Source organism: Nothobranchius furzeri, chromosome 12 (genome assembly GCF_043380555.1).
Source record: "Nothobranchius furzeri strain GRZ-AD chromosome 12, NfurGRZ-RIMD1, whole genome shotgun sequence".
NCBI lineage: Eukaryota > Metazoa > Chordata > Actinopteri > Cyprinodontiformes > Nothobranchiidae > Nothobranchius > Nothobranchius furzeri.
In genome coordinates, this window is record NC_091752.1 from 19,696,788 (window position 1) to 19,707,905 (window position 11,118).

The 11,118-nt window shown below is 42.5% G+C and overlaps 1 protein-coding gene across 6 annotated transcripts in view; it reads right to left on the reverse strand.

Annotated features, from left to right (window-relative positions):
- The window catches only part of mark1 (MAP/microtubule affinity-regulating kinase 1), a 33,070-nt gene extending 22,302 nt beyond the window's left edge, over positions 1 to 10,768 (reverse strand). For all 6 annotated transcript variants that reach the window (XM_070542390.1, XM_015944418.3, XM_070542389.1 and 3 more), the window contains exons 1-2: positions 10,542 to 10,768; positions 2,610 to 2,810 (exon numbers count right to left, since the gene is read on the reverse strand). In XM_070542390.1, the coding sequence (XP_070398491.1) occupies positions 2,610 to 2,810; positions 10,542 to 10,592 (252 nt within the window). In that variant the 5' untranslated portion in view covers positions 10,593 to 10,768. The remainder of the gene's footprint in view (positions 1 to 2,609; positions 2,811 to 10,541) is intronic.
- Between the last annotated feature and the right edge of the window lie 350 nt (positions 10,769 to 11,118).

Consider the following 11,118-nt stretch of genomic DNA (forward strand, 5'->3'; position numbering starts at 1 on the left):
TCAGGGACCTGCTGGGGGTGTAGGGACTAAGAAGATCACCGATGTAAGATGGTGCTTGTCCATGTAAGGCCCTATAGACCAGAACCAGGATCTTGAAATGAACCCTGAAGTTGACTGGCAGTCAAGGAGAAGCGGGGTGATGTGGGTGTGTTTGGAGGACTTGGCCAGAAGCCGAGCACAGGCATTCTGAACCACCTGTAGATGGTTCAGGGAGGTTCTGCTCAGACACGTGAAAAGAGAGTTACAGTAGTCTAAGCGTGAGGAGATGAAGGTGTGGATAACTGTCTCGAGCTCATAACGGGACAGAATGGGACTCAGCTTAGCAATGAATGGAAGAAAGAAGAACGAACAAGAGAACTGACATTTTGTTTGAGATGGCTCCAATCTGGAAGTGAAATGAGGTTTTGAATGTTGAGTTGGACATTATTTGAATTTCCAAGTGGTGTGACAAAAGTGTTTACTGTGTCTACAGTTATGGTTGTAACATTGATTGGCTTATACCTTTGGAATTACATGAATCCCAGCTCTCTGATGATGTATAATATGTATGTGTACATATAGAGTTTAGCAAAATTATTCTGATTTGACCTGTACGTATGCAAAGTCCCATCCATAAGACTAATTCATAAGCATAAAAAATATTCCTCTTAAAAATTACTGGTGAAGAGCACGGCCTTTCATCAATTACTGATAAATTCGTCCAATCGCCCAACCTTAATCTTTATGTAATTTCTCTGTATTCGACCTCTTCAGTTGACAGGACATCCTCAACAATCTGAAGGACTCTCGCTTTGTTTATTTCTTCCTCTGAGCTGTTTCTGATGAATAAAATGTTTAATTTTAGATGTTCGCAAAATCCATGCTGTGGTAGAACACATGGGTTTTTGTGGGTTGTTCTTTCCACCCCTTCTCTCTCTCTGACCTTTCCTGCCAGCGCTGTGTGCAGCACACTCAATCTGCTCGTTTAACAGCGGCGTTAAAGGACACAAAACGGATCAGAATGATTTCAGTTAGACCTGAGAGAGCATTTGTGCTCTCATTCTCTGGCATGATGTGGTGCTTTATGAAACTCAGAGGATTACAGCATGCAAATGGAGAAGACGCACACTTATGAGAGGACCTCTGCGGTAGATTAGTTCCATCAGAGAGCTGCAGATCCTGGAAACGGGAATTTTAATTACCAACACACTAAAGTGGGACGTCTATCACTCGGACAATAAACGTGTGTGTGAGAGAGAAAGATCTTGACTAGATCTGACAGAACAAATGTCGCCAAGTACATTACAGTTGTGTCATTAATTCTTTGGACAGGTGTTTTTTTTTTTACTCTTAGTGGAGAAATCATTGCAAGGAATGCTCAAGACGCAATGCCCTCCAGAAGATTTCATCTCTTTGTTGGATTCTGTGACTGCGGGGCAAGTTTCAGTAATAGTGTTTTTTTCCTTTAGCTCAAATGGTTGATGTGACCTCTCCTGACTATTTGACCAGATCTCTATTGGATTTGTTGTCTTTTTAACTCATTCACTGCCACTGACGACTAAAGTTTTCATTTTAGATCCAACCGTTTGAGCATTGGAACGAGCCCCCGCGCTGAGAGAACAAACATCTCAGCCCTGAAGCCGATCTTCATCCGCATACGTCACAGATCACATGATCAGGAAGCAGACCATCCATGTGTTAGGAGATCGTTTTGGGCCGTTCCTGTAAAAAAAGTGAGGCGCGAACCGGAAAAGCGTCTGCCGATCACAATTCGACAACGGATTATGAAAGAACGGATAACGCTCGAAACACACGGCTTCTTCCTGATGTAAGAGGTGAGTCTCCTCTTTGTTTTGGTTGTTTTGGCATCGACATCATGCTAGCGTGCAACGTTCTGTGACTCTTAAAAAAACAGTAAAAACGGTGAGAAACGCTGGCAGCGAAGGCCGTTAGTGATCAGGAAACGGCTGGCAGTGAATGAGTTAAGTAAAAAAATTTAGTTCCCATTTTTCAGCTTAATTATCAGCTTCACCTTTGGATATGTTTGATTCAAAATGTCTGCAAGCAGTGACAAAAAGGTAGCCTGGCAAACCATCCTACATATGTTAATATATAGTCAGGCCACGACCCATAAACAGATCTCAGTGGGGGAAATCTATTGTTGTCTTTTAAACTGTCTCTGCACGCTATTGGGCAAATGAACTCACCATTACGGATGGAGTCAACAGGGCAGTCCACCACACACTGGTGAAGAAGACACAAATATTTCCTTTTTCTAAATACAGGACTTAAGTACCTCTGTCTGCTCTTGACTCAAAGAAAAGCCCAAGTCTAAATATTCTAAAGTTGATGCCAAACCCATTTCGAATGAGGCAAGATCATCTTAGTTGTTCCGCTCCGTGGCATCATCTCGCCCACCAAACCGATAGAGGCTAGTGATTGGCATACCACAATATTGCTCAGGCCAATCGTAGACCTGTTGAGGCTGCTACGGAGCGTGGCTAGACAGACATGCAGAGCAAAATCTTTTTGTTTTGGCTCCTGTCCGCCCGGCTAACAAAACGGATGAAGAAGTATTGAAATAGGAATTTGATGCTTTTTACAAAAACATTCATAAAATTGTATCTCACCTCTCTTCCAGTCAGGACATGCCGTGCCAGCTTCACTTTGGCAAAGTTCCCCTTTCCGATGGTCTTAAGGAGGCGGTAATTGCCGATGTGAGGATGCTCCTCTGTGGAGGTGAAGGAGTTGCGACATCGTGGCAGACTGTGACGACTCGCAGACTTGGTAGGGGGAGCCGGGGGCTCGACAAAGCCGTCCACCGACGAGTGCTGCAGGAAAGGCACACATGTAGATGTCGGACTATGTATCTGGTGTCAAACATAACCAAATAAATATTTCGAAAAGCAAATCAGACAGTTTGAGATTTTTCAACTGATCCCCAAATTGTGACATTTCCCTTGCTAAAAGAGAGGAGACCAGAAAGTGAGTTTAAGTAAGCAGTAATTTCAGTTACAATCGATAATAAAGGAAATAAAAAAGAAGGATTTTTATCTTTCAGGGGATAACCCTTTAAGATATGTTCTTAATGAAGGAGTTGGTGGACAACCCTTCAGGTCTTTTACATTCTTTCTGAGGACTTTTACAACTGTAAATAACTTTTATCAAGGTCAAACTGGCGTTTTATTTGGCTTTTTAGTAGCTTAGTGTACAGCTTTTTCTATAGATTGTATTTGTCATCAAGACCTCAACTTGACCGTTGCCATTAATCACACTAAAATACAAAGTAAGCAAAGGGCTGATTATGGAACAGATTGTAAAACCTTTCCTGCTTGTATATATAATCTCAGCAAGTTGATAAAGTCAACAAATCTTTTTATCTAGGACTGGAAAATATATCAGTTAAAAAAAACATTGGTTTACTTTCAAACAAAACAAAAGATGACCCCGTAAAGTTTATATAACTTTGCAACCAGTGAACTTCAAAGTTGGTAGGCATGCCTTGCTCCTGCTAGCTTGCTGCTTCTCCACCCCTGATGTGTCTCAGCCGCCATCATTTGTATTCTTACCCATCCAGTTGATTGTGTGCAAACAAATCCTATCGAAAAAGTTGTTCTTTAGATTAATGAAAATCAATGCTAGATTAATGTTCTTCCCTAAACTTTACTTTGGGGGGTGGGGCATTCGTCTTTCAGTGAGCCTTTTCCTCATGAATGACCATTTTTTTGTCCTGTTGGTGTGACGAGACAGGATGATGACTGATTGTGTTGTTAAGTAACTTGGGGGGTTGTAGAACCCTAAGAGGGCGCTATACAAATGCAAGCCATTTACCATGTAACCAGGTAAAATGTTTGATGGCTTGCAGTGGCCAAAATACTTCAGAAGCAAGTTTTTCTCTACTCTGTTTTTACATACGCACTGACAGACATCTAAGTCGATCCAGGTCGATCTTATGGTAATAAGCTGGGAGTCTTTATCCTAGTTTACATATACGTTAAAAATCGACCTCTCATATGAAGTTCGTTCCACTCCGTTACAGTAGGTGGCGACATGTGCTCTTTTGTGTCAGCATTCTTCCGGTTAGCTTATGGCAACACAAATGGTAAACAAACACTAGCGGGAGTAAAGCAGATGGAATTGAAACAGGATATGCACAATGGCTGAAGAAACAGACGACAACGCTGCAGCACAGTTTTATTTGCTACATACTGTTTGATGGTGTTACACGGGTTACTTTGTGAAGATATTATCAGAACACCACTTTCATTGTTTTGTCACTTCCAAAACGCGAGCATTCAACCGGTTCGGCGCATTCATTTACACGCCGAACTGGACCGCTAGTGCGTTATCTTGGTGCTTCAGCATGATTAGAACCAGTTCACCTTCAGCAAGACTGTGTTTATATGCATTTTAAAAAACAATGAGTCTTTTTAGAGCAATACTTCAGTTTTCAGATGTGCATGTAAACTCACCGATTGATATGAGTGAACACTGAGATTCCAGCCATGTTTGCCTTCACAACTTTAAAAACTCAGCAGTGTGACCCATACGAACGTATTCCACTGTGTATTGGATGTATTTACATCATGAAATTAGCATATGATGGCTTAATTTTCCAGGTCAAGAACATTTTTACTTCATATTTTGAATAACTTAATATGGCCCACTTAATTTTCCACATATGGAAATACATTTTTTCTCAATAGATAATAAATAAAATGGCTTGTGTTCTACTTGAGACTCCTAACTCCTTTTTCATAAATAATTAACGGGAAAAAAACATTTATCGTACATCACAATTTAGCAACAAGTTATTGAGAAATAAGTTAGGTCCATATCGCCCGGTTCAATTTAAAACCCTAACCCTAACCTACATTTTCAGAAAAATGACAGAGAATAAGCTTAATTTACAAAAAGAATAGCAAGAGCCTCAACATTCTGATTAAAAAAAAATATATCCAAGAATCCAGTATCTGAGTATGACGTAAGTAGTGGTATTTGCTGTAGCGTCCACAAGAATTGCGCAGTCTCCTCTGGACTGCTTCCTCTCCTCTACAACAGCTGCTGATGTCAGTCCAGGTCAGAGATCCCATGATCCTCTGCTCTTGAGCACCACACCCAGCCAGAGAATAAAGCCTTGGTCTGGTTACTCAGGCTCCCCTGCTCCTGTTTCACTGGGGGGAAATGCTACACCCTGCAGAGTGCGCATCACCTCTGATACATCCTGATGGAGGCGAAGCTGTGATGTAAGCATACATTTCCCGGCATCACAACATGGCACAAACATAGAAAATATCACCTGAAATATCAGGAAAATGTGGATATTTGTTCTTTACTCACTGACTTTTGGGTTAATAAGGCCACATACACTTTAGTCTTCCAAACCACTCATTTATTACACATGTCCTTTGATGCAAATATATTGAAATATAAAAGCTGGAAATGAGCCAATTCTATTTTGCTGCGCTAAAAAAAAAAGCCTTCCTTCTCTCTACGCAGCGAGATGTTATGCAATGCAGTCAGGCTCCTGTTGGGCCCTGGGGCAGCGTGCTGAAGTCCAGCAGCAGCAGAGTAGCCTGGCTGGCTGCTTCAGTGATGCTGAGACTGTGGTTTAATAGCCACCTAGCAGTCATACGTCTGAGAGAGCAGCATTAGCCAGACATTTACATTAGCCGCTGATGCATTACTGAACACAGCCAGCCAGGGTTCAGTAATGCATCAGGATGATCTGAGGGTCAATATGACCATGTAAATTAGGATTTGTTAAGCTTATATAGCTTTGTAGGGAAGGAAGTCCAGTTCCTTGTTTAGATTTAAAGGGGACATACTATAACTATAAGTTATGATAGTTATATGCTATATATAAAATATGGTCAAGACAATATTTGCACAAAAGCCCTCTCATATAGAGATTTTGCAGTTTTATTCTTGACAGTTTCAGTACCTTCCAGAATGAGCCATTTCCAGGGCTCTGTCACTTTAAGAAAACAAGCTGTTGCTGGCCACGCCCACCCCTCCCACTGCTATAAGCTGAGGAGTTCAGATATTTGCAAGGGGCTTACCCCCAAATTCCACTACCTCCGCTCCGCTCCGGCACGAACTCTGGAGCAAAATCGGCCCCGTTGCAGTCAATCAGAGCAATTCCACTACTGCGGCCGTGCTCCGGCAGTGTGGCGCAGTGCGCCGCCCTCTGTTCCGGCGTCCGACAAAAATAGAATCGATCCTATTTTTGCCGGACGCCGGAGCACCTCCGCAGTAAATGACAGGAATCACAACCGCCCAACAGGAAAAGGAGCAAGCACAACTTCCGTTTTTCACAATAAATCGGTAAACAAAAGGCGTTTTTTGTTTCATATGCACAGGTTTAACAACTTTTAACAACTATCAATGGCGGCTGAACTTTAAATGCACAAAAGTAAGCCATAAATACAGTTTCCACTATCAAAGTAGTCACACTTTGTTGATCCAAACACTGCTGATCTCTCAACACAAATGATGGGCAGATTAAACAGTTCATTTCGATGCTTCTCCCACACAACGGGTGTTTGGATCTAACTTCCCTGTTTATTGCTCGGACTGTATCGCAAGATCTTGAAAATCCCGCGCATGCTTGTTTGCCCACCTCAGGTCTCCGCACCGGAGCGGAGCCGTTGTAGAGCTGGTACCAGTAAAAATTGAGTTCGGAAGCGAGCGGCTGCGGAAGGCGGGGGCGGACCGGAACGGAGGTAGTGGATTTTGGGGGTTAAAGTAGAGTTGCTGTAGGTGCTAGACCTGCTTGGTGGCCTGGGTCTGCCAGTGCTGAACATTGGTACGTTGATGTAGGAGATTTTGGTTGGTCCAGATAAATTGCCGAAAGTTATGTTGACACTTTAATATCGAAGATTATGGTTGTTCAGGACAAACTGCCGAAGTAAAATTGACACATTAACGTTGAAGATTTTGATTGACCTGAAAAAAATTGCAAAAGATATGTTGGGTGCGTTAACGTTGAAAACTTTGGTTTGCGTCAGCACTTATCAAACAGCAAGGGGGTTGATTATATAAATTTATTCAAAATGTACAATGTGAATTTTTTGGAGAGTCATTCTGTTGGTAGAGTCTGATATTGATTTCAGGGCTTAGCTGGTCAAAAAATAGGGCACAATGTAGTTTGTCTATGGGCATCGCTGAAGTGCGTCATCATCGGCAGACACAGGCTCTTGAGCAGATCTGGTACCTGGAGCGAACACGGATACCTAAACTGCTGCTCCTTTAGTGTCAGTAGGTGAGGGGTGGTTTTATGCTAATATCTATGTATTGTCCGATTTTAGTTGCTTTAATTATTGGTTGATATTAGCATTACAATGTAATTGTCTATCAGTTTTTATACTTTGAATCACGCAATTATTACATGCTATGCACATATTATACATCAAACTTTTAAGATACTTCTTTTACTCACAATGTCAAAGTATAATAGATTTGAGGAAGTTTTTGAGATAATTTAGAATGTTTGGCACAAATAGCCTAACTTAAATACAAGTAGTTACCATAATTTGCTCAGATAATGTTGAATGTTGAAATATGCATGACAGGTGATATGTGATGCTAGTTACCAAAATTATTTAGTGTTTCTTTTGTTAACCCTCTCAGGCTCAAAATAAGTAAGTCCTTCAGGGGTACTTCCGAGTTAAAAAATGCTCATGAAATACAAATGTGGAGTAACCAGGTAGGTAGGTTTTAACATTGCAAATCTGCAACGCCTGCCTCCAGAGGGTTAAGGGACGAACCCCACATATATTGGTTGGTTTCGGTGTTTGAAATTAAAGCTGCAATGGCAAATCTGCTAAACAAGCTAACTTTTAAACACAAACATGGTCACAGATCTCTCATCTGACCAATTGGCTATCATCCCTAGGCCATGTCAGCCTGAATGTCACATTGTTTTCCACAAGTTCAAATTGTGTTTTTAAGTGGTTTGTCCTAAAGTTCAAGTGGTGTTCTGTTGCAAAATGCACGAATGCATTTTGAGAGTGGAATACCCAGGTAAATACGGAAGTGTGGTGTTCCAGTGAGACAGACAACTGGACGGTCCAATCACTGGCTTCGGACTGAGCTGTTATTGGCTGAGATTTTTAGACAAATGCATTAGAACCTCTTCATTATTATAGTCAGGTATTTTTTTTATCTCCACAAAATATTTATAGCCATACTTTGTTGTTAAGAGGCATGAAAAATTATTTTCAGCTAGCATTATTTGCAGATTTACCATTGTAGCTTTAAATGTTAGACTTGATTGGTATATTGAATATCAGTAAAAAGCTGATGTCTAGTATCCCTACTAATTTCTTTTAGTGATGTAACAATAATGGGTATTTTGAAATTAACTGCTTTAGACTTATAATTTCTGAATTTAAACAATGACAGAAAATAGATAGGTGTTTTTATCTGTGTTTGGAGAGTTTCTAGAGCAGGGGTCGGCAACCCGCGGCTCTGGAGCTGCATGCGGCTCTTCCATCCATCTGATGTGGCTCTCTGTGCTTGTAAAATAATGAATGAATATTTAAATAAAATGTTTTATATTTTACTGCATAAATTTTATATCTGTATGCCAATTCTAAATGTAAAGATTGTCTGCGTAAACCTGAGCAGGTCCAACCCGGTCTTACTGTGAGACCGGGTTGACGCATCACGCTTGTGCGTAATCACATAGGCGCATTCTGAGCTGAAGAGGACGTGAGATTCTGGGCTTCTCCTCAGACGGCTCCTGGATGTGTCGCCACATTGGAGACAGGAACAAGTGCTATTCAGCCAAAGTTTCATAATCAGGGAACATTTTCTAAGTGACAAGTCTCTCTGAGAGACCGGGTTTGGAAACCGCTCGCTTCAGTCGGAGGAATCTTCCCGCATGCGCTCTGGTTCTGCGACGCGCTCCGAGCCCCTCTCCACATCTTCAGCTCGCTGTGCACCTTACGTACGCGCTGACAGCGAGCTGCGCTGAGCAGTGTCCAGCTCAGATGTTCAGAAGGAAATCTTTTCTTGGGTGATTTAGCTACATCTGCGATGTGCGTAACGAATAAAATGTCAGTTCGTCTGCATGCGTCGGGGTAATTCTTTCTATTCTTTCTCCATCAAAATAAACGGTCAAATAAGGGAACTGTCCGGTCAACACAAGCCTTGCTTTTAACTGTTCTGTTTTCTTGTGAAAATTGTTGTAAATAGATATAATTTAACTTGATTAACACCAGAGCCAGGCGCACTGCGCCATTATCTCCGTCACTGTAAATGAGGGAAAAACAAAATGATCGGATCCTTTTCTGACTTTCCCCACCAACAAAGTTTACAACAATCAAACGTGACAGAGCCTGGATTTGTATTCTGAACAGTCTAAACATGTTTTAACAAGAAACGTATGACAAAAGTGGCACCTGCTCTGTAAAACAGGGTGAAAAATATCAAAATATTGTAGGCAGAGACGGGCTACAACTTCTGGATCCACTTTATATAAATCGTTTAATTGATTATCGTCTTATGAAAGATAACTTTGACATACACAAGCAACCGGTACTGGCTGCTGTCACCTGTTGTGATTGGTTAAAGCTGTCTGAGGGTAGGCCCCGCCCACAACGCCGAGGCTGTTGTGGCTCCCAGTGTTTTCTTTACTGTGGGAAACGGGTAATAATGGCTCTTTGATGGGAACAGGTTGCCGACCCCTGTTCTAGAGGCATTAGAGACCCACATGGATGCACAAAAGTACTTAAAAAGTGAGTTTAGCAAATTATGTCTCCTTTAAACTCCTGTAGGTGATCCAGATACACCTGCTCTAAAAATAGTGGCAAAATACAAACGTGTCTCCTGAAATCAGACATCAAGTTGACCTTTAAAAGCTGCAGCATCTTTATGAAGAAGCCTCAGAGGAACCCTGATGGTGTACTACAAAAAAGCAAATCTAAAAAACATGGATCAGGGAATTGGCTCATGAACAATCCCTTCCAATCAAGTTTCCTGTGATTTAAGTGATTGCAGTTTAACAAACGCTGCTCTTCGTCGTCCTGGAAGCAGAATAATAGTCCTTCCTCTTCCTCGGGCACTGAGTGTGCAGTTACAACAAGGACCAATAGGTGATGGATGTCACATTGCGATGCTACCGAGCAAAAGTAGGGCAACAATCACCCCCACCCTCCAGAAATATTGACGTCGCGGAACAAAAAAAATACCCATGGTTACTCGCGTGGAGCTATTCCTCACGCGACGAAGAGCCTGGGTTAATTCTTCATATTTAGCATAAAAGCTACCATCCCGGGCAGAAAAAGACAACTGACGCAATGTGTTGTTATTGTTTAGGGTACTGTGTTCACAAACTGGGACAACCAAACTACATATTTAATTTAGGGTTCGTTATATTCAGCTTTTTTTCCTAAAAGAGGAGGAAAATAGAGGCTAAGTTAATTGGTCGAGTCGCTATGCAACACGGTAGCCCCCTCCAGGAGCGCTGCAATTGTTAACCTTTAAAAAACCCTAAATGTGGCTATTCCCAGCCAGAATTCCCAATCCTCCCCACCGGTATTCCCGAACAAACTTACATTCTCGGTGTCACGCTCGTTCACCGTGGGCAATGGCGTTCTGGTCGACATCTTGTGTGCTTCGCAGGCCGCTCGGCGATGCAGCGGAGCTGGGCAGAGCAGACACGGCGCGGAGCCTCCGTCCTCTCCTCTGCACCCCCCCACCCCCCTCCCCCCCTCCGCAGACAGCGGCCCCTTGCTTTTCTCTCTTTACCGCAGCATGGCGCAGCCGGTGCGCCAGATTTTTCCTTATCGGCTTTGTGCGCTTCCCGTCAGGTAGACTTGTGTCAGACAGGAAAGGAGAGGAAAAGAGAGAGCAGCAGGCAGCCGCAGAAGAGAGGGAGCGAGAGAGGGGAGGAGGGGGGGAGGGCAGGCCAGGAAGATGCGTCGGTCTGCGCAGCTCATCTCATACCTCCCACCAGGAAGGATGGAGGGATCTATCTCTCAGACACACACTCCCTTTGTCTCCTCTTTATAGCTCATCATTCAAGTCACCAGAAAGCAGATAGGCACTCAGTTAGAACACTGTCCTTCAGAATTCGAGCTCATCTAACTGTGAGGAGGGTTCCAACATGCGTTTGTGGTTTCCTAATAACCT